Source organism: Chiloscyllium plagiosum, unplaced genomic scaffold (assembly GCF_037043375.1).
Source record: "Chiloscyllium plagiosum isolate Xiang-an unplaced genomic scaffold, Cpla_swu_hap1 HiC_scaffold_30, whole genome shotgun sequence".
Lineage (NCBI taxonomy): Eukaryota > Metazoa > Chordata > Chondrichthyes > Orectolobiformes > Hemiscylliidae > Chiloscyllium > Chiloscyllium plagiosum.
This window is the reverse complement of record NW_028270168.1, coordinates 40,158,917-40,181,522: the sequence shown is the minus strand read 5'-3', so window position 1 is coordinate 40,181,522 and position 22,606 is coordinate 40,158,917. Positions and strand designations below refer to the sequence as shown.

Here is a 22,606-nt window from a genome sequence, read left to right as displayed (position 1 = left end):
TTTCAATTAAAACTCTTTCATTTAAAAAGTATTTCTCTTTTAAAATTATAATAATTAGACTATTTTTGTCCCGTCCAATCTTTCAACTCAACAGGGAGAGGGAAACCTGGGTATAATCAGTTGATACCTTTTTTAAAACAAATACTAAAAATGGCATCAAAAAGGACAATTTTTTTTGTAAAGAACGAACTCTTCTTCAAAGTAGCAGTTAACTTATTTGTTCCTGGAAATACTGCTTGAAGTGGCATTTCTCCCTCCAACATGAAGGTATCAGATATGATCTGTGAATTTGCAGATTCCATGCAGCTTTAATAAGTGACCATACAATAGCAGTGTATAAAAAAAAAGTTAACCAAGAAAAACTGAAAGAAGCACAAACTTTAGGTACAGATCAAATTACAACTACTTTGAAGGGTGTAAAAACAAATGATTATCCATCCACTATTAGTTCTTTAGACATTGAGGTACGATTCCATACTTTCTTTCCTTTAACTACATTCACTTAATAAATGTTGGATTTGTGTATTTTTATTACTGTGTCAAATTCTGAATTAACATTGTGATAGTAATTGTGCTGTAAATCTTAGGATTTAAACGATACTATTCTTTTAAATGCAACGTTTAAGTCACCTTAGTTCAGAGCAATAGTGTACAGCAACTTTTCAAAATATATTAAAAAAAGATGTTTATGCCATTCGATTGGCGGCTTGTGAATTTATGCATAAATTAGAGTCATAGAAATGTACAACACGGAAGCAGACCCTTCGGTCCAACTCGTCCATACCGACCAGATATCCCAACCTAATCTAGTTCCATTTGCCGGCACCAGGCCCTTATCCCTCTTAAACCCTTCCTATTCATATACTCATCCAGATGCCTTTTAAATGTTGTAATTGTAATAATTAGTGGGCGGCACGGTGGCACAGTGGTTAGCACTGCTGCCTCGCAGCGCCAGAGACCCGGGTTCAATTCCCGCCTCAGGCGACTGACTTGTGTGGAGTTTGCACGTTCTCCCCTTGTCTGCGTGGGTTTCCTCCGGGTGCTCCGGTTTCCTCCCACAGTCCAAAGATGTGCAAGTCAGGTGAATTGGCCATGCTAAATTGCCTGTAGTGTTAGGTAAGGGGTAAATGTAGGGGTATGGGTGGGTTGCGCTTCGGCGGGGTGGTGTGGACTTGTTGGGCCGAAGGGCCTGTTTCCACACTGTAAGTAATCTAATCTAATCTAATCTAATTGTACCAGCCTCCACCACTTCCTCTGGCAGCTGATGCCAAACATGCACCCTCTGCATGAAAAAGTTGCCCCTTAGGTCCCTTTTATCTCTTTCCCCTCTCACCCTAAACCTATGGCTTCTAGTTCTGGACTCCACCCCCTGGGGGAAAGACTTTGTCTATTTATCCTATCCATGCCCCTCATGATTTTATAAACCTCTAAGGTCACCCCTTAGCCTTTGATGCTCCAGGGAAAACAGCCCCAGCCTGTTCAGCCTCTCCTGATAGCTCAAATCCTCCAACCCTGGCAACATCCTTGTAAATCTTTTCTGAACCCTTTCATGATTCGCAACATCATTGCGATAGGAATGAGACCAGAATTGCACGCAATATTTCATAAGTGGCCTAACCAATGTCCTGTACAGCTGCAGCATGACCTCCCAAATCCAATTCTCAATATTCTGACCAATAAAAGCATACCAACTGCCTTCTTCACTATCCTATCTACCCACACTTCTACTTTCAAAGAGCTATGAATCTGCACTCCAAGGTCTCTGTTCAGCAAAACTTCCAAGGATGTTACCATTAAGTGTATAAGTCTCACTAAGGTTTGCTTTCCCAAAATGCAGCACCTCACATTTATCTAAATTAAACTCCATCTGCCACTCTTCAGCCCATTGGCCCATCTGATCAAGATCCCGTTGTAATCTGAGGTAACCTTCTTCGCTGTCCACGACACCCGCAATTTTGGTGTCATCTGCAAACATACTAACTATACCGCCTATGTTCATATCCAAATCATTTATATAAATGACGAAAAGTAGTGAACCCAGCATTGATCCTTGTGGCACTCCAAAATAACGCATAGCAGTCATCATTCTCAGCTTCCTGCTGTGCTATGTTGTGCAAGGTTTAGCACACATACCATTCTGCACACACTTGTTGGTAGAGTATCTTCAAAGAACCCAATCATTTCATGACTGCTCAAGTTAATTTGGTCTCTGGTTATGCCTTTCCACTGTACCCTGATGAGTCATTAGCCACATAGATATTGGGTATCATTTATCTCCAAGGAACGATCTGCTGTTACTTTTTGGAGGTGCAAACATCTGTGGGAAACGTGGCTAGCAAATAAGGCATTATGCCAGTTTCCACATTATTCCTGCAATGATATATCCAAGAACTTTCCAGTGGAAACCTTTTAATCAATTTCCTGGATGATCCAATGACACACTGATTGCCAAGTGTAGTTTATGGCTCCCTGAACCTGTAGGAACCAGCTATTGAAGCAAATCCAGAAGTTCTATAATTTGCACCAGTTGCATCAGTAGCGAGTAGATGCAAATGGCAGGACCACTTTGACACTGATCAACCAAGATATGCACTTTGTTGAGGACAGATTCTAAAATCTTGTTGGTATCAATTGGCAGATCTCCAACTGGCCTAGTGAGACACCTGGACAGCAGCCTTCTTGCAGATTTAAGCAAGGACATGCTGTAAAAGTCTAAGTCTTCAGTGGAATCACTAGTAGATTCTGTCCAGAAAGCTTGTATATAGGTTTTGGTGGTAGTGGTTGATGTGGGGAAGTGGCGAAGAAGGAAGAGGATTCTCAAACAATTGTATGAGTAAAGGCTTTTCACCCAGGCAAGGTCTCTGCTATTATACTTCAGTATTAAAAGTATCCAGGCTGTCAATTTGATAACCGTGTCAATTCACACTGTTCACCTTGTTGACCCGGACAAATTTCAGACAGAGAAATTCCAAGCATTGGTCATAATGAAGGTTGAGCTCTTCATCCAGTTACTATTTTGCAAGCAACTTCCGCCAGACCCATCCAGTGGTTTCACACTTCTGAGCACACTCGTAAAATGCACAAGTCAAGGGGATGTCAGTTTCTGACAACAGAATTTTTTTTTGATGTTTTGACATTCAACTTATCTTCCAATGGACTCTACCATACAGAACCAGAGCAACAAACAGATATGAACACAACCAGGTTCCTCTTATGTTATAAATGATGAAGGGCTTTTGCCCGAAACGTCGATTTCCCTGCTCCTCAGTTGCTGCCTGACTTGCTGTGCTTTTCCAGCACTACACTGTCGACTCCTCTCATGTTATGCACAAGCTTACCTGAGAAATATATTGATCCCTCATCAACACTGATAAAAATCCTGGAACTCCCTACCTAATGTTACAACAGACTGCAAAAGGAGGCAGGACCAACATCCTGCAATAAAAATTAAAAGCCCTCATCATCAAGAGTAAAATTGTGCTAGCTCCTCAATATACAATTTAATAAATTAAATTTAAGTTATAAATAAATGGATAATTTTGGTAAACACTCGTTTAAGAAAAAACTTCATCACATGCAGCATGTTACACAAAACAGAAAATGTGAAATACATTGAGCAAGTCAAGCAGCATCTGCAGAGAAAGAAACAGCCTGAAATATTAATGAGTTTTCTCTCCAAACAGATTGATCATACCTATTGAATATTTTTTTTTGTTTTTAGTTCATATCTTTAGAATTTCAAATATTATGATTTTATAAGCTTGTCATTGTCACTGTCAAACATACTGATTAGAGGATTTTTTGTGCTCGTTAAATGTGTATTTCATAAACAGATTCTTCTCAAGACTGGACTTTATGAAGAAAAGTTAAAAGAGCTAGGGCTTTCCTCATTGCAGCAAAGAAGGATGAGAGGCGACTTGATAGAGGTGTACAAGATGATGAGAAGCATAGATAGAATGAATCGTCAGAGACTCTCCCCCAGGGCAGAAATGATTACCACAAAGGGGCATAATTTTAAGGTGATTGGAGGAAGGTTTAGGGGAGATGCCAGTGGGCGATTCTTTACAGAGTGGTGGGTGCATGGAATGCCCTGCCAGCAATGGTAGTAGAGTCAAATACATTAGGGACATTTAGGTCATTCTTAGATAGACACATGGATGATAGTAAAATGAAGGGTATGTAGGTTATTTTGATGGTAGAGTAGGATAAAAGGTCAACACAACATCAAGGACCAAAGGGCCTGCACTGTTCGATGTTCTAACATCTTTCAATACTGACTGTAGCAGTGGTGTCAGAGGAATGGGGTGTTGCATATTTGGCATGTTCCTTAAAATGGAGAGAGAAATCCTCTAATTACAGCCTAGTCAGATTATTGTCAATGCTGAGATGAATCCCAGAAACCATAAGTAAATGGGAATCTGACGAAAACACTCCACTCAAAGGAATTGCTGTTAGAATGAAATATGGATGTGGGTGTTGGAGGCTAATCATCTCAGGCAAGAACATTGAAAAATAGAAACACAGAAAACAGAATCAGGAGTAGGCCATTCTGCTCTTTGAGCCTGCTTTCCCATTCATTCATTCACAACCTAAGCTTTCACCATGTTTCACCTGAAAGAACTTAAATAATTTCCCTTCAGACTAAAGAATAATGCACCTGTTGTAAAAGCCAATATTATTTTTCAATGATATATTAATAGACCACAAAAATGACATTTAAAAATACTTTAACAGCTTATAATTGTATACATTATTGAATATTTTTGGAGATTGGCAATTCCTAAAAAGAAAATAAAAGAGTAAGAATTCATAAATGAATCAGCCAGGATAAGTTGCTCCTCGGAGAAATGGGTTCAAACCGTCCACATTATTATAAAACAAAACCAAACAATTTAATACTTTTATTGAATCTTGGAGATCAGAGTCGAGAGTGTGGTGCTAGAAAAGCACAGCAGGTCTCGCAGCATTCAAGGAGCAGGAGAATCGACATTTCATGTATAAGCCGATCATCAGGAATGAGGCTTGTAGGCCGGGGGGCAGCTGAGAGATATATTGGAGGGGGGGTGTAGTTGGAGGGTGGTGGGGAGATAGCTAAGCGATAGGTAGATGAAGGTGAAGAAGAAGGTGATACGTCTGAGAGGAGGGTGGAGTGGATAGATGGGAAAGGTGATAAACAGGTCAGGAGGGTGGTGCCAAGTTGGAGGCTTGGAACTGGCATAATGTAGGAGGAGGAGAAATGAGGAAACTGTTGAAATCCACATGGGACCCTGCAACCACATGGGATCAAAGTACAGTCCTCACTTTCTCCTAGAGTCATAGAGATGTACAGCACAGAAACAGATCCTTTGGTCCAACTTGTCCATGCCAATCAGATATCCTAAATTAATCCAGTCCCATTTACCACCGCTTGGCCCATATCCATTCTATTCAAATGTTGTAATAATACTAGTCTCCACCACTTCCACTGGACAGCTCATTCCATACACGCACCTGCCTCTGCGTGGAAAATCTGCCCCTTGGATCCCTTTTAAACTTTTGCCCTCTCACCCGAAACCTAAGCGCTCTAAGTTCTGGACTCCCACACCCCAGAGAAAAGACCTTGTCCATTTACCCTACCCATTCCCCTCTTGATTTTATAAGCCTTTCCTTTAAACTAAAATTCTCATTATTGTTTACCATTGGAACATAATTGAAGAGCTCAGCATTTTAAAGCAAAAGCATTGTATGAATGGCAGAGTGGAAAGCTCATCCATATCAATTGACAGGAAGTATAAATTCAGTTCATCAAGCCAGGTTTGTATTCTCAAAAGCCAACCTTCTCTAAATTCCACTCCACAGCAACATAAAATAACTTGTCATTAGAATAGTTCAAATATGGGCAGGCAGTTCTGGAAACTTACACTTGGGGATCCCGTTTGCAGCCCAGGACTCAACTTTAACAGTCAACACATTTACGTAGTTATTTTGTATGATGGAAATGGACATTACATTGCAGTCGTCACCAGGCTCACAAAGTGTGAATACGAAGTTCATGTCATTTTTATTAAAATTTTTATTGCACAAAGAAAACCATGTTATTTTATTTCAACATTATCGTTTCTTTTTAAATTTGAGAGATTTGGAAGTACTTCTGTTTTTGTTCTTATTCTTGACATTGTGTGTTTCATAGTATCGAACACCAACCTTCTTTGAGTGCTGCAGTCGGTCAAGTCTTCGTTTCTGAAAATTTAAAGTAGCGCTGGTCAGCGATAGCAGGTCAATGACAGCTGAATGCTCCCCAATAGACCATCTACACAAGACTCCCAAACACCAGTGACTATCCCAGGTTTCACTAGAAATCTCAGCACAGTATCAGGGCACTGAAATATAACTTTTCTTTGCTAATGTTTATTTTCATGTACCTCCACTTGCCCTTCATCTAAATATACTATTAACTTACTAATTATGCATCTCCCAACTCCCCCTCTCTCCAATAATGTTCATTTAACTTCCTCTTAAATGCATCTATGTTACCTAACTGTCACTGTATTATAAATTCTTACTAATATTTTGGTCATGATTTGGAGATGCCAGTGTTAGACTGGGGTGTACAAAGTTAAAAATCACACAACACCAGGTTATAGTCCAACAGGTTTAATTGGAAGCACTAGCTTTCGGAGCGCTGCTCCTTCAACTACCTGATGAAGGAGTGGCACTCCAAAAGCTAGTGCTTTCAATTAAACCTGTTGGACTATAACCTGGTGTTGGGTGATTTTTAATATTTTGGTGGTTTTTTTCTTGAATTCCCTCTTGGATTTATAAATTACTTTTAATATTAAGACCTCTAGTTTTGAAGCCCTTCCTTCCACACTAGAAACATAGAAATATTTTCTCTACGTCTATCCTATCAAAAGCCTTCAAACTACTCAACCTTTCCTTCTCTATATAAAAAATCCCACTCCTGCTCAATATTTTCCACCAATAGCTTCTAGGTTTGGTAGCAGATTTTATTTTTGTACTTTCCTCGTGCTTCTATATCCTTTTTGGAATATGAAGACTACAACTGTACATAACACAGCATTATCTAACCAGGTTCTATAAGTTTAACAGTTTCATTGTATTTTAATAAAATCCCATCGAAATAAATATCAGTGATTTGCTTTTCTTTAACATGGCCTTAAACTTGTATTGTTGTTTTTAATGATTTGTGTCTTTGTACCTGTAGATCCCTCTACTCCTTTATCTTACTCACACCCCAGTATCTTCCTCATTCTTCCTACCAAAACGTGCTTACCTTTGTTGAGATTAACTTGCCAATTTTAAGTGCCTCATTCTACAAGTTCTTTAATGTTTCCCAGATTTTGAGAGCTTCCACCCTTGGAGTTACCTAAAGTTCTCAATTTGCTGTTTTCTCCAAATTTTAAAATTTGAGTTTTTTTGATTCACAAGTTAACATTGTTTGGATCAGATTTTATCTCGGTGGTACACTGCTTAAATAGTTCGGGGCTGTTGTCAGGATTGTCTTTTAACATGATTGCATCTTGACTTACTGAATCATTATCACAATCATTTTGAGCTACGTTTGGAACAAAGTCTATGAAATAGTCACAACACAAATTGAGGATTTTGCACCAGGTGAAATACTTTGCTACAGTCAAAAAAACATTAAGTTATATTTGTTATTATGCTCCCTTCTAATCAGTTACGTGAAACAAAAAAATACCTCTTTGGATGAAAGCTTGGCTGGAGGAGATTGTTCATCATCGGATTCGTTTTGAGCTTTTCTCTTTCCGACTGGACGACCTGTAAATTGTTTAACAAGTTTCTTACAAAATGTTCAACTTCAGAGTGCCAAAGGGATGATAATGAAACCAATCTTTACTGTTTTACAATAATTTACAATTAAAACATTATAAGAATATTCAATCTCAACACAAAAACCTCAATTAACGCCCACCAGCTTTCTCTAAATTTTTCTATGGGATGAGTCAGGGTTAGGCAAGGCATTATTTAATCATAAATTAAATGGATTGCAGTAGTTCAGATGGTGCTTCACTGCCACTTTCTCAAAGGTTGTAGTTCACTAGTTATTTATATGTTTAATTAACATTAATAAATATTAAATTAACAAACAGATATTTAATAAATATTAAATTCTCAAGAACGAGAAAACACAAATCTTTTGATAAGGATATACACCACCATTTTTAAATGAAATGGTTTGGCATTGGACCAGAGAAAGAAAGACAGGTCTACTCTCCACAACATTGTTAGAGCCACGACTTTGGATTTATATTTAAAGCAAAGAGGGGCGGTATGATGGGTCAGTGGTTAGCACTGCTGCCTCACAGCATCAAGGTCCCAGGTTCAGGACCAGGTTCGATTCCAGCCTTGGGCAACTGTCTGTGTGGAATTTGCACATTCGCCCCATGTCTATGTGGGTTTCCTCCGGGTGCTCTGGTTTCCTTCCACGGTCCAAAGATGTGCAGGTCAGGTGTACTGGCCATGCTAAATTGTCCACAGTGTTAGGTGCATTAGTCAGAGGGGAATGGGTCTGGGTGGGTTACTCTCTGGATGGTCCATGTGGATTTGTTGGGCCGAAGGGTCTGTTTCCACATTGTAGGGAATGTGATCTAATCTAATTTAAAATCACTGCAAAGTGTAAGTATTCTGATAATTATTTTAGTTCTAACTCCTCAGGGAGTACCATATATAAGGCATAAATATAGTTTGAAAATAACGGAAATAGCAAACTTGATGTGGCATGTGAGTGCATGAATCAATGTTCGGAGATATATATTTTCTAAGGAAGTGGGGATTATAAATATAAAAAAACACATCTTTTCACAAGTATAATAGAATGATTAGTTACTAGAAAATCCCATACAGACTTTACATTTCTGAATTCATATGCCTATTTTAAGTGATTTTGTTTGGAAAAAGTATCGCAGAAAAGTGAAGCAGCCTGTGTGTGGACTTACCCCTTTCTTTTAGTTTCTCTTCTTGATCAGTTGACTTTTGACCTGATTTGGTCAGCAGTTTTGCAGTAAGTCCTTTGGGAATCCTAAAACGTTAAACAAATAATAGTTGCGTGTATTTGGAAAACATCCAAATCTAAATTCACTATAGTCAATTCAAACTTAACCTTTAAATTTAAATTTTACATCTTATTCTGATACTGACAGTTGGATGATCAAATAGCTTAGATATAACCAAGAACTGAAGGTTAACCTTGTTAAGACTGAAATTAAGGTGGGATCAAAAAAAGGCAAAAAAAATCCACAGTAGCAAATTTAAAAGAAAATCAAATCCATTTTGTAATTCGCTATTAGGAGACAAACCCTGGGAAGATTCATCCCTATTAAAGACTGGGGGGGAGGGAGGGGGGAAATCTTCTGAATGACCCTTACATGATGTTCCATCTTGCACACATTTTAGCTAATGCACAAATTCCCTTGTTTTTCAAAAACCAAATAGAAGCAAGGAGTAATAGGCCATTTGATCCTGATTTTGCTCTGCGATTCAAGCTTTTTGGAACAGCTTGTGGTGGAGCCCACTAGGGAATAGGCATTTCTGGATTTAATGTTGTGCAATGAGGCAGACTTCATAAGGGAGCTTAAGGTCAAGAAACCCTAAGGAGGCAGTGACCATAATATGATAGAATTTACTCTGCAGTTTGAAAGGGAGAAGCTGGAATCTGGTATTACAGTTGAATAAAGGCAACTAGAGAGGCATGAGGGAGGAGCTGACTAGAATTGCTTGGGAGAGAAGACAAGCAGGAAAGACAATGGGACAGCCATGGCAGAAGTTTCTGGAAGTAATTCGAGAGAGACAGCAAGAGTTCATCAAGGAAAAAGAAACATACTAAAGGGAATATGAGGCAACCATGGCTGACCACAGAAGTCAGCGACAATATAAAAGCAAAATATGATGTGGCGAAGGGTAATGGGGAGCCAGACTTCTGAGAAGCTTACAAAGACCAATAGAGGTCAATGAACAAAGAAATAAGGAGGGAGAATATGAAATGCGGGTATGCCAGCTGGTTATGTTAGGAAAGATTGCAAGAGTTTCTTTAGATGTATAAAGGACAAATAAAAGACGCAAAAGTGGACATTTTGCAGTGGCCCAATGAAGCTGAACAAAGGAATGGCCGAGGAACTGAATAAGCACCTTGCATCTGTCTTCACATTGGAAGCCATGAGTAATATCTCAAAAATTCAAGTTAGTCGGTGAGGGCAGCGATGAGTATGGTGGGCATCACCAAGGAGGTGCTGCTTGAAAAACAAAAAGGTCTGAAAATGGATAAGTCGCCTGGACTATTTGGGCTACACCCTGGAGTTTGGAAGGAGATAGCTGAAGAGGTAGTAGAGATCTTTCAGGCATCACTGGAGTCAGGGAGAGTCCCACAGAGGACTGGAAAATCGCTGATGTAACCCCTGTTTAAGAACAGAGCCAGGCAAAAAACAGGAAATTACAGGCCCATTAGCCTGAACTAAGTCATTGGTAAGATTTGGGTCCATTGTGAAGGATGAGATTTCTGAATACTTGGAAGTCCATGGTAAATTAGGGCAAAGTGAGCATGGTTTTATCAAGGGAAGGTCATGCCTGACAAATCTGTTAGAATTCTTTGAGGAGGTAATAGACCAAGGAGAGCCAATGGACGTTATCTATCTGAACTTCCAGAAGGCCTTTGATAAGGTGCTGCACAGGAGGCTGCTGTATAAGATAAGGGCCCATGGTGTTAGAGGCCAGGTACTAGCATTGATAGAAGATTGGCTATGTGGCAGAGGCAGAGAATGGGGAGAAAAGAGTCCTTCTCAGGATGGAAGTCGGTGACTAGTAGTGTTCCACAAGGGTCAGTGTTGGGACCACAACTTTTCACTTTATACATTAATGATCTAGATGAAGGAACTGAGAGCATTCTGGCTAAGTTTGTAAATGATACAAAGATAGTTGGAGGGACAGGTAGCTTTAAGGAGGCTGCAGAAAGATTTAGACAGGTTAAGAGAGAGTGGGCAAAGAGGTGACAGATGAAATACAACATTGGAAAGCGTGAGGTCATGCACTTTGGTAAGAGGAGGAAGCATGGACTATTTTTTAAATGGGGAGAAAATTCAAAAGTCTGCAAAGGGACTTGGGAGTTCTAATCCGGGTTTCTGTTAAGGTAAACTTGCAGATTGTTACTGCCTTCCTAACTACTGACTCAATGTTGTCATTCATGTTAAGAAGACTAGAATATTAGAATATTAAAGCAAGGATTCAATTCCGAGGCTTTAAAACACTGTGGTCAGACCACATTTATGGCAGAGTGAGCAATTTTGGACCCCTTACCTCAGAAAAGATATATTGGCCCTGAGTGGGTTGGGGGAGGTTCACAAGTATGATCCCAGAAATGAAAGGCTTAACATGAAGAATATTTGAGGACTCTGGCACTATACTCAATGGAGTTTAGAAGGATTGGGGATTTGGCGGGGGAGTGGGGGCAAGATGATCTGATTGAAACTTTCAGAATTCTGAATGGCTTGGACAGAGTGGATATTGGGAAGATATTTCCATTGGCAGGAGAGACTAGGACCAGAAGGCACCGCCTTAGAGTAAAGGGAAGACCTTTTAGAACAGAGATAAGTAGAAACTTCTTTAGCCAGAAAGTGGTGAGTCTGTGAATGCATTGCCACAGGAGGCTGTGGAGGCCAGATCATTGAGTATATTTAAAACAAAGATAAGTTCTTGATTGAAAAGGGGATCAAAGGTTACAGAGAGAAAGTGGGAAAATAGGGTTGAAAAACCTATCAGCCATAATTGAATGGTGGAGCAGACTCATTGGGCTAAATGCCCTAATTTCTGTTCCAATTCCTTATGGTCTTATTACCTCAATGCCATATTCTCACCTTTTCCCCCACAGCCCATTGATGCTGTTAATATCTAAAAAAAAAACAAATCTCTTTCTTGAAAACATTGTGATTTTTCAAGCCATTAATTTAATGTTGGTTAGCGTTGGGCGATACCAGCACTATCTTTGTCAAAAAGTCAAACGTGGCACGAGCTGAATTTTTATAATAATATCCAAGTTCAATTAACACATGAATTACAATGTATTCATTCTCAAAATTAGTATAAGTACAGTCTATTGCAACCAAAGCTTCATGTAACATCTAAAGATATCATACATGCGTATGAGGGCAGTGAACAAGATACTCTACTCTCAAATACCGCTGAAACTCCAACCTATTCCACCATTTCCCCTGCAACATTAGCTCAATGATACCAAGGCAAATTTTACAAAAGTAGCCATCATGTAGAGACCAACAAGTTTCACTTGCTCACTGCTGTGTTGAGTGAGATTAGGAGTTGAGAAAGAGGAATCTTTTCACTTAGAAACAGAGACATTGAAAACAAGAGCAGGAAAAGGCCATTCGGCCTTTTGAATCTCCTCCATCATTCATTAGTATGGATGAGGATCCAACTTGGTAGCCATTTCTCACCCCTCCCCATATCCTTTGATCCCTTTAGCCCCAAGCGCAATCTCAAATTCCTTCTTGAAAGCATGTAATGATTTGGCCTTGACTGCTTTCTGTGGTAGTGAATTCCACAGGCACTAGAGCACTCACGGTCAACACCAAGCTCAGAGTATATAACAGGTATAGAATCAATGCATGTATTGCTGCTTATTTGAAGCTCCAATCTTATTCTAGCATTACGCCGGCATGATATTCTTCTACTTTCCATGTCAACTAACCTATGATTTTTTTTTGAGTGGAAATACCAGTTGTTCTGCCAAACTTTGAAGTCGCACAGCAGGTCAGACAGCATCCAAAGAGGAGAATCAATGTTTCGGGCATAAGCCCATCATCAGGAATGAAGGCTTATGTCCGAAATGTCGTTCTCCTGCTCCTTGGATGCTGCCTGACCCGCTATACTTTTTCAGCACCACACTCTCGACTCTGACCTCCAGCATCTACAGTTCTCATTTTCTCCAAACTTGGAAGTGTTTTGTTTTGAACCTCTACTTGCTCAAAGCTGAATTTAAACCCAGTAATGCAAGGTCAATCCATCCCATCTTCTCCAAGCCTCTGAACAAACAGTATTCTGTTCCCCTGATTCCAGTCTCATGCACCTTCTTTTCACCCCATTATTGGCAGCCATACCTTCAGCTACCTAGGTGCCAAGTTCAGGAATTCCTTTTCAACTTCATCACATTTCCTAATTTTTGTCGGGTTAGGTGTCCACCTGGCTCACACTTGTAAAATGCCTTGTGATATTAAAAGGCACTAAATAACACAAGTTATAAATAATCCGTCCTGCCTGAGCAGATACCATCATGTTCAGTAAATATTACAAATTTTTTTGTTTTATTTGTTTTCAATGGAGATGGGGAATCTTACCTAACAGCTGAGAATCTCTTTGCTTTGGCTTTATCCAAGAACTTTTTGTATTTAGCAATTTTGTCATCCAAATCCTGCAGGACTTCTTTTGGTCTTTTTGATTTGCCCTCCACTTGAAAACTACTTTTTTCAAGTTTATTTTGATTAGCCTCAGTTGATTCTTTTTCTTCATAATCCTCCATTTGAAGCTCCTCATCCTCTTCCTCCGAGTATATCTCTTCAGTGTCAGAAAAGTTTACAGGCTGGAGGTCTGTATCTGAAAATTCAGGCGCGACGTTGATTTTTCCAAAGTTTTGCCTAACTTGAGCAACAATCTGTTGTGTCATATTGGGGATTTCAGTTTTTTCGGGTTCACTTTCAACATTTAGTTCTTCTGATGACTCCTTCACTTGATTAATGTCATCAGGTTCTTTGTTCATTTTCGATGTATCCAATAGCTATATGATAAAAAGAAGTTGTTAAATGTAAAAAAAAAGTCAGACATTGTGCGTGAATTTTGTGGAACAACAGCTCAAATGTAGGCCATGTGAAAAATCCAAATTAAACATTATACACTATTTCTGGGCTAGAGTGATTACAGTCATGTAGAATTTTTTTCGCCCAGTCCTGAAACAAATTGATAATGAGCAAAATTAGATGATCGGTATATTCAGAGTGCAGGAGAAAAGAATGGAAGTTGAATGAATGAGAGATTCAAATTTTTCCTCGCTACCTGTACAGACTCCTTACAAGACCGTTCCCTCCGTGACTACCTGGTCAGGTCCACGCCCCCCTACAACCCACCCTCCCATCCTGGCACTTTCCCGTGCCACCCCAGGAACTGTAAAACTTGCACCCACACCTCCTCCCTCACCTCTATCGAAGGCCCTAAAGGAGCCTTCCACATCCATCAAAGTTTTACTTGCACATCCACTAATATCATTTATTGTATCTGTTGCTCCCGATGCGGTCTCCTCTCCATTGGGGAGACTGGGCGCCTCCTAGAAGAGCACTTTAGGGAACATCTCCGAGACACCCACACCAATCAACCACACCGCCCTGTGGCCCAACATTTCAACTCCCCCTCCCACTCTGTTGAGGACATGGAGGTCCTGGGCCTCCTTCACCACCGCTCCCTCACCACCAGACGCCTGGAGGAAGAACGCCTCATCTTCCGCCTCGGAACACTTCAACCCCAGGGCATCAATGTGGACTTCAACAGTTTCCTCATTTCCCCTTTCCCCACCTCACCCTAGTTCTAAACTTGCAGCTCAGCACTGTCCCCATGACTTGTCTGGACATGTCCTACCTGCCTATCTCCTTTTCCACCTATCCACTCCACCCTCTCCTCCCTGACCTATCACCTTCATCCCCTCCCCCACTCACCCATTGTACTCTATGCTACTTTCTCCCCACCCCCACCCTCCTCTAGCTTATCTCTCCACCCTTCAGGCTCACTGCCTTTATTCCTGATGAAGGGCTTTTGCCCGAAACGTCGATTTCGAAGCTCCTTGGATGCTGCCTGAACTGCTGGGCTCTTCCAGCACCACTAATCCAGAATCTTTGCTTCATTAGTACTGGCAACTAGCTTATAAAAAACGGGGCCTGAAAAGCACAGGGGTGAAGGGCAGGAATTTGTTAAGAACTTGATGCAGCTACAGGTGTCACATAAACGCACTGGGATTTGCAAGAACTTTATAAGAACATATTACTGACATGTTGACAATGCCTAAATTTACTATGGACCAGCATATGAGCACATCAGCACATTTTCAAAATGAATAGATTTGAAACATTCACTTTCATTGCATAATTTGGCTATATGTTATGTCTCAGCTACACATGTATATTCAGTTCACATATTTACGGTTAGGCTCCAATCTTATTTTATGATTTAGACATGTCCTGATTCCAAGTATGCCAGATAGAAGTTGCAGTACATAAGGGGTTCCCGATTTATGGAACCCAAACTTATGAGCGCTCATTCTTACAAACATGATCCAATAGAGGGGTGCAAATTTGAAGATCCACCATATGAACATTTCCTCGTATGTACAGTTATTTTATATGGTCTTGCATTGTGTTCTGACTGGAGTACAAACTGAATAGACTCAAGAACAGAACCTAGTTGTAAGCCAGGAATTGCCTGTATACATATTTGTGTGTGGGCATTCACAAATCACTGAGTAACAAATTCTTTTAAACTATATTAAATCCTCAAAAAACAACCAACCAGATATATAATGTCTAGTTCAAGCATAAATAACTTAATTCAGAATTATCTATAGAATATAGTGTTAAAAATGAACATATTCCAGCTTGAAATAGATTGTGAATGCCCTAATGGATTGCAAGTAATATTTTATGCATATGAAGAGCGTAAGAGAATGAACTGCCCTCTCACTCAATTTAATGCAGTGTAATGAATAACTCAAATTTTATATGGTCATATCAAAACAGGTTTTGTGCCATTTGCAAAAGTTCAAATAGGATACTGAAAAATAAACAATGTATTGATACTGTGAATTTTGAAGCTGATATTAAAAATCAACATCAAAACAGTTTTCCACATTAAATAATGCTGTTAAATAAAATTAATTCTAATTATTTTATTATTCCACACTTATGACCATCTATAAAATAGCAAGGGCTGATGGAAGTGAGGAACTTAATTAACATTCATGAAGTTCATAATAACACAACTCCTAGACAAGTCAATGAACTTTGCCTGAGTGAGCTCAAAAACCAACTAATTTCCCCAAAATGTTCTAATTAAAGAAAACTCAAACTACGAAAGATGAAAAGTAGTCTAAGAAGAACTGTCATACAACATTATGGTTTCATTTTGCAAGGGCATAGAGTTGATTGGAATAATTTCACTGCTTACCGTAAGACAAACATTCAGAAGTCTTGATGCAGTCGATGATTTTATTTGTGTGCTGGGTACAAGCTTTATTTAGCAAATATCACACCTCCATATATATTTTATGTTTTAATTCAGCCACAGAATTAATTTAATTTCAACAAAAACATATTCTGTAATAAATCGACCGCAAAGAGTTTCCTGTTGCATAGGAACATGAGTAAGCCATTCAAACTCTTGGGTCTGTCCCACCATTCAATGAGATTTTGGCTGATCTGTGGTCTAACTCTATATGGAGGAGAAAGTGAGGTCTGGAGATGCTGGAGATCAAAGTTGAAACTTTATTGCTGGAACAGCACAGCAGGTCAGGCAGCATCCAGGGAACAGGAGATTCGACGTTTCGGGCACAGGCCCTTCTTCAGGACTCTATATACCTGGCTTTGGCTCATATCCCTTAATACCTTTATTTAACAACAAGTTCTCATTTAAAGTTATCAACCGACCTAAGATTCACTGCTGTTTGTAGAAGAGAGTTCCAAAATCTACCACCCTTTATGTTTTGAAGTGCTTCCTAACATCTCTCCTCAACAGTCTGGTCCTAATTTCCAGAGTATGCTCCCTAGTTCTAGTAACCCCAACTAGTGGAAAGAGTATGTCATTATCAACTCTGTCTTTTCCCATTAACATCTTGAAGATTTTGACCAGATCATCCCTTAACCTTCTAAATTCTAGAAAAAACATGTCTGATCTGTATTATCTCTTCTTGTACTCCCTCCAAGGCCAATATATCCCTCCTTGAGCCTGGTGCAGATCTGCTCACAGTACTTTAAGTAGAATCAAGGAACAAAACAGGAACAAAACAGAACCAAACCAGGGTTTTATCGAACTACAACATAATTTCTGCATCCTTATACTCCAGACTTGGAGACAAAGGCAAGCATTCCATTAGCTTTCTTGATTATTCTGAACCTGTTTTTGACATTTTAAAGATTATGCATCCAAACCCCCAATTCTAGATATCCACTGTATTAACTTCTCATGCTAACCAGAAAGTAGCATGATCTGTCCTTTATCAATCCAAAATGAATAACCTCACACTTGCTTACATCTAATTTCATTTGCCAGTTTGTCCATTCACTTAGTCTATCAATATCCCTTTGTAATTTTATGCCAGCATCTACACGGTCTACAGTGCAACCTAACATTGTAACATGAGCAAATTTAGATATATGACATTTGATGTCATTAACAAATAATATGAATAATTAAATCCTGAACACAGATCCATATAGGAAACTACTGATCAAATCCTGCCAATTTGAGTACCTATCCATTATCCCTACCTTTTGTCACCAGCGAATCAACCTATTTCCCAACCATGTCAGTAATTTGCCTTCAATTCCATGGGTGTCTGTCGACCTTAGTTAATAGGGTCTTATAGGAGATTCATCAAATGCTTTCTGGAAGTCCATATAAGCAACATCTATGGACATTCCCCTGTCCACTATTTTTGACAACTCTTCAAAAACTTCAATAAGCTTTTGTCAGCCACAACCTACCCTTCCAGAATCCATGGTGGCTCTCCTGATTAAATGAAAATTTTCAAGGACTTCAGTTACCCTCTCCTTGATTATCGGCTCCAACATTTTCTCCACTGCAGATGTTAGGCTAAGTGTAATTATCTGGTTTTTGTCTTTTGCTCTTCCTAAAAAGTAGAGTGACAAGTGCAATTTTCTAATCCAGAGGGACGGTTTCTGTATCTGGGAATTTCTAAAAGGTTATAGTTAGGGCATCTACAATCAGCTCCCCGACATCTCTAAACACATTTGAATGGAAAAGGTCAGGTCGTGGGGATTCATCAGTCTTTAATTCCATTAATTTCCTTTACCAATGTTTTGTTTACATTAATTTTATTCAGTTCCTGCTCCCCAGCCACTATCAATTTCTACAGAATTTCCATTCAATTGTAAATATTGAGGTAAAGTAATTATTCATTTGTAGCTACCATTTCCTTTGATAACCTTCCCACTTTCAGTCTTTAGTGGGCCAGCTTTGTTCCTGACAACCCACACTCCCTTATGTAACTATGACATTTTTTCCTATTGATTTTAATGCCCCTGGCACGTTTCCTTTCACAATCAATTTTAGAAACTCTTACAAGCTGCTTTGAGGCGTTTTGCTGATCTTTGGATCTTTCCCATTCAACAATTGAGCTTTTTTTTTGCATTTTTCTAAGTCCTTTCTTTTAGTCCCTCATCTCTTTAGTTGTCCATGGCTGTTTTTTCTGTAAAGTGCAGCTTTTCCCTCTCAGGGATATAAACTGATTTTGTATTGTGTTAAATGCTTCTTTAAACATTTTCCACTGCTCTTCGGTTGTTTCACCATGAACAGATTTTCCTAATGCTGTGGACAGTCTCATTAAAGTCAATCTCACCTAAACCTAAAACCATTTTGCTTTCAAACAGCACATTGAGTTTGGTCAAGTTATAACCACTACTTGATAAATGTATCAAGACATTAGATGTCCTAAAGGTAACCTCTAAAACTGTGCTTCCACAAATTTTCTTGAGCAGCGTAACCCAGAGCTCACAGACATAACTGAGACAAGTTATTCTGCATTTATCAGACCATTCACATGGCTGCACCAATGCTCAGCACGTAGGTGTCAATGGGTTCCAGTTTTTATGTTCAAACTGAATCAACATACATTTATGTTTGTGAGCCATTTTCATAATTCAAAAACATATTACCTCAGAGTTTATCTCTGCATTTGGTGGTTTCACAAAGAAAGGTATCCTGCCTCTTTGCCAATCATTCAGCACCATTTTGGCTACAGTTTGTATGTCTGGTTCTCCACCCTGCAAAGTAATAAAAACTACAAAATTGGGAACCAAAACTGGCCTTCAGAAAAAACAGTAAACATAAAAACTGTCTCAGCAAATACATGCTATTTGTTATTATTGATCTTCCAAACCAAGAGACTGAAAGGACTGTGCTGTGATCAAAGATTTCCAAAGCCATGTTCAAACAGTGATCCACGATACAACATTGTAATATATAAAATGCAGTTGTTCCACAGATGTTGCTTTACCCACTTCTTTTCATTTCTTGGTGATTAACAACGTAGTTGGCCTTTATGAAGGAAGCTTTGAACGTTTAACGATATGTACTTCCTTTACTAATATTAGTCAAACATGTGTTATTACCCACAGGTAGTTCTCCTATAACACCATAGTTGCATTCCAACAAAACCTCGTTTAATAGAAAATTGCTAAATATAAATTATAGGGCCTATGGGAAAAGTGGAGTTAGGTGCAGACCCGCAAAAAAAGATCACTCACGATCGCTCAAAATCACCCAAAAGTCTAAAGCAAAATATAGCACAGCTTGAATGAAGGTAGAAATTATATATGTTAACAAAACAAAAGTAAATTTAACATGGCACATTTAAAATAATGTAAGAAATCTGCTCTTTGGACAGTACCTCTTACAGAAAGCTGCTCTGCTGGCAGCTGACGTGGGCACATGCACAGAAAGATACGAAGATCGGCGCTGACATTATGCATTTGCAGAATGGCACAGAGATTTTGCTGCAGATACTGGAGCATGCACAGAACTGTGTGGAGATTTTGGTACAGACAACCGCACAGGCACAGAATAAATCACGCGAATCATTCCCTGCTTGATTCGCACTATTGCCCACGGAGGTAAGCATTCTCAATAACACTATTCCCTAATTCTTTAGCAATGTTATAGCCAAATCATGCTGCCGAAACCCGCATTATCTCAGAACTACCTGTATTTGTTATTAATTACAACCTATAACTTTCAACATAAGTTATTTTAAATCAACAACAGCACTGTTCATTATTAGGCTCGTCATAAAACAAATTTGGTTCCTTTGGATGATATCTATTGTATTGAATTTGAATAGTAAGTGAAGTGGCTCAATTATCATAGTGTCTGATAAGCACTACTAACTAAAACAGTCAATTCCAAATTTTCGTTATGTATTTAGTGCATCACTTCATTAAAACAGTTTCGTCACTTAATAGGTCAAATAACTGAATTAGAAAATACTTAAACATTGATAAGAGAAACAACTCAGGTTACATACATGATACTACCACAGTTGACAGTAAGATAAAGTTTTAAAGTCAAGTAATGATTTTGCAAATACAGACAGTCAAGCTACATAAAAATATTTTTAAATTTCATTTCTAGACTTTAATATATAATCAAGAATGACTCCAATGGACTACCAAGCAAGTGGTTCTTCAGCAATCCTGTTTTTCACATGAAACCATTGTTTAGTCTACCTGCTCAAGTTGATGAAAAAGGTACATTTCAAAAACATGGCCTGACCAACAGACCACAATCAATCACCATCCAAAAGCAAACAAACTGTTCATTAATTTTCCTGTTTTTTTTGGATTTTTCTCACTGCAAAATGACTGCAGTTAATGTAGTTCACTGAATGTGAAGTACTTCTGGACATTTTTAGGAGATATAATAACTCTAAACAATTGTAAATCTTCAATCACTTCAAGTTTTTAAAAGCAATCTGACATGAGTGTTTTTGGCAGCCAATCTGTATGGATTGTGCAATGATGGCTCAGTGGTTAGCACTGCAGCCTCACAGCACCAGGGACCCAGGTTTGATTCCCACGTCTGGCCACTGTCTGTGTGGAGTTTACACATTTCCTCCCATAATCCAAAGATGTGCAGGTCAGGTGAATCTGCCCATGCTAAATTGCCCATAGTGTTAGGTGGATCAGTCAGAGGGAAATGGGTGTGGATGGGTCAATGTGGACTTGTTGGGCCAAATGGCCTGTTTCCACATTGTAGGGAATCTAATCTTTTCATTTGGGTTTCACTGGTAGCGACTAAAATCCTACTCAGCACAGAGCCTTGTATTTTTATCCTCTATTTTCTTTTCCTGGTCTAATACAGATCACCTCAGCATGATTTTATGTCACTGTCATCTAAACCACAGAGATATGCTGCAGCCTCCTGCAGGCAAGAAGGAGGTGAAATGAGGATATGTAACAGATAGCATCAGACATCAGAAGTGTGGATCCTGCAGAAAGAGTTAACACTGGGTCCTTGGTATGCTTAATATTATTTCAACTAGAAGCAGTAAAACAGAAAGAGTGGGATATTTCAGGGCAAGTCAATATGGCCAAGTGGAAAATTCCTTCTATGCAGTGTGGGAAAACAGGACATTCCAGTGGCCAGGATGAGCATATCGTCAAAGTACCTCCTCCTGCAGAAGATCCATGTTTCAGGTCTACAGCAATGTTAGGATGTGCAGTAGAATATGCTCAAGGCTGATATCTTTGTGGATAGCATGCACCAGGAGGTGACCACACCACAAGTAAAGAGTGCACTGACAGAAAGGTAATGGATGACCACCAGAAAGAGTAAAAGTAAATGGTAATACATGAGACCATTGGGGCCACCTCTTTCTGTAACTGTTTTTCCATTTTGGATATTGCTGAAGGAGAGAAGTGGAGAATGAAAGAGGCAGAGGGTTCTATTGTAAGGCATTGTTAGGATGGTGGGTACTGTATAAACTAGTCAGGTTGCCCCACAGCAGAATCAGGACCAATGTTTTTGCAGAGACATTTGCTAGCTTAGTGGAGAAGGGTTTGAACTAGACTATCAAAGGGATGGGAACCTGAGCAGGAGACAATCTTGACAGAAATAAAGGAGAAAATGTAAGTTACAAAATTATGGAGTAAAAGTAGAAGGCAAGGGAAAAAAGGGTTAGCAGCAAATATGATTACAGTACTAAAGAAGTGCTCTGCAACAATTCAAAGCTTGCCACCACTGTCTTAATAGTAACTAGGGACAGGCAATAAGTGCTGGCCCAGTTAGCAATGCCCATGTCCCACGAGTGATTAGATTAGATTAGATTAGATTACTTACAGTGTGGAAACAGGCCCTTCGGCCCAACAAGTCCACACCGACCCGCCGAAGCGCAACCCACCCATTCCCCTACATTTACCCCTTTAACCTAACACTACGGGCAATGTAGCATGGCCAATTCACCTGACCCGCACATTTTTCGATTGTGGGAGGAAACCGGAGCACCCGGAGGAAACCCACACAGACACGGGGAGAATGTGCAAACTCCACACAGTCAGTCGCCTGAGTCAGGAATTGAACCCGGGTCTCTGGCGCTGTGAGTGGATAAATTTTATTTTGAAAAACGTTTCAAAAGCTCGAATGGTACTACATCTGATGCACAAAGCATTGCAATAAAGATAGATGAATTACTAATGCAAATAGTTTACACTTCGTTGTATGATAGGTGGCAATTACAGAGACACAGCCGAGGTGCGAACATGACTAGGAACTGAACATCTAAGATCATTCAATCTTTAGAAAGGATAGGCAG

General features: G+C 39.4%; 1 protein-coding gene across 1 annotated transcript in view; it reads right to left on the bottom strand.

The window, feature by feature from the left end:
* Positions 1-6,034: 6,034 nt before the first annotated feature.
* Positions 6,035-22,606, bottom strand: part of gnl2 (G protein nucleolar 2) — a 51,159-nt gene continuing 34,587 nt past the window's right edge. The window contains exons 12-16 of the mRNA XM_043717874.2: positions 18,954-19,061; positions 13,362-13,798; positions 8,961-9,043; positions 7,703-7,782; positions 6,035-6,219 (exon numbers count right to left, since the gene is read on the bottom strand). Of these exons, the coding sequence (XP_043573809.2) occupies positions 6,091-6,219; positions 7,703-7,782; positions 8,961-9,043; positions 13,362-13,798; positions 18,954-19,061 (837 nt within the window). The 3' untranslated portion in view covers positions 6,035-6,090. The remainder of the gene's footprint in view (positions 6,220-7,702; positions 7,783-8,960; positions 9,044-13,361; positions 13,799-18,953; positions 19,062-22,606) is intronic.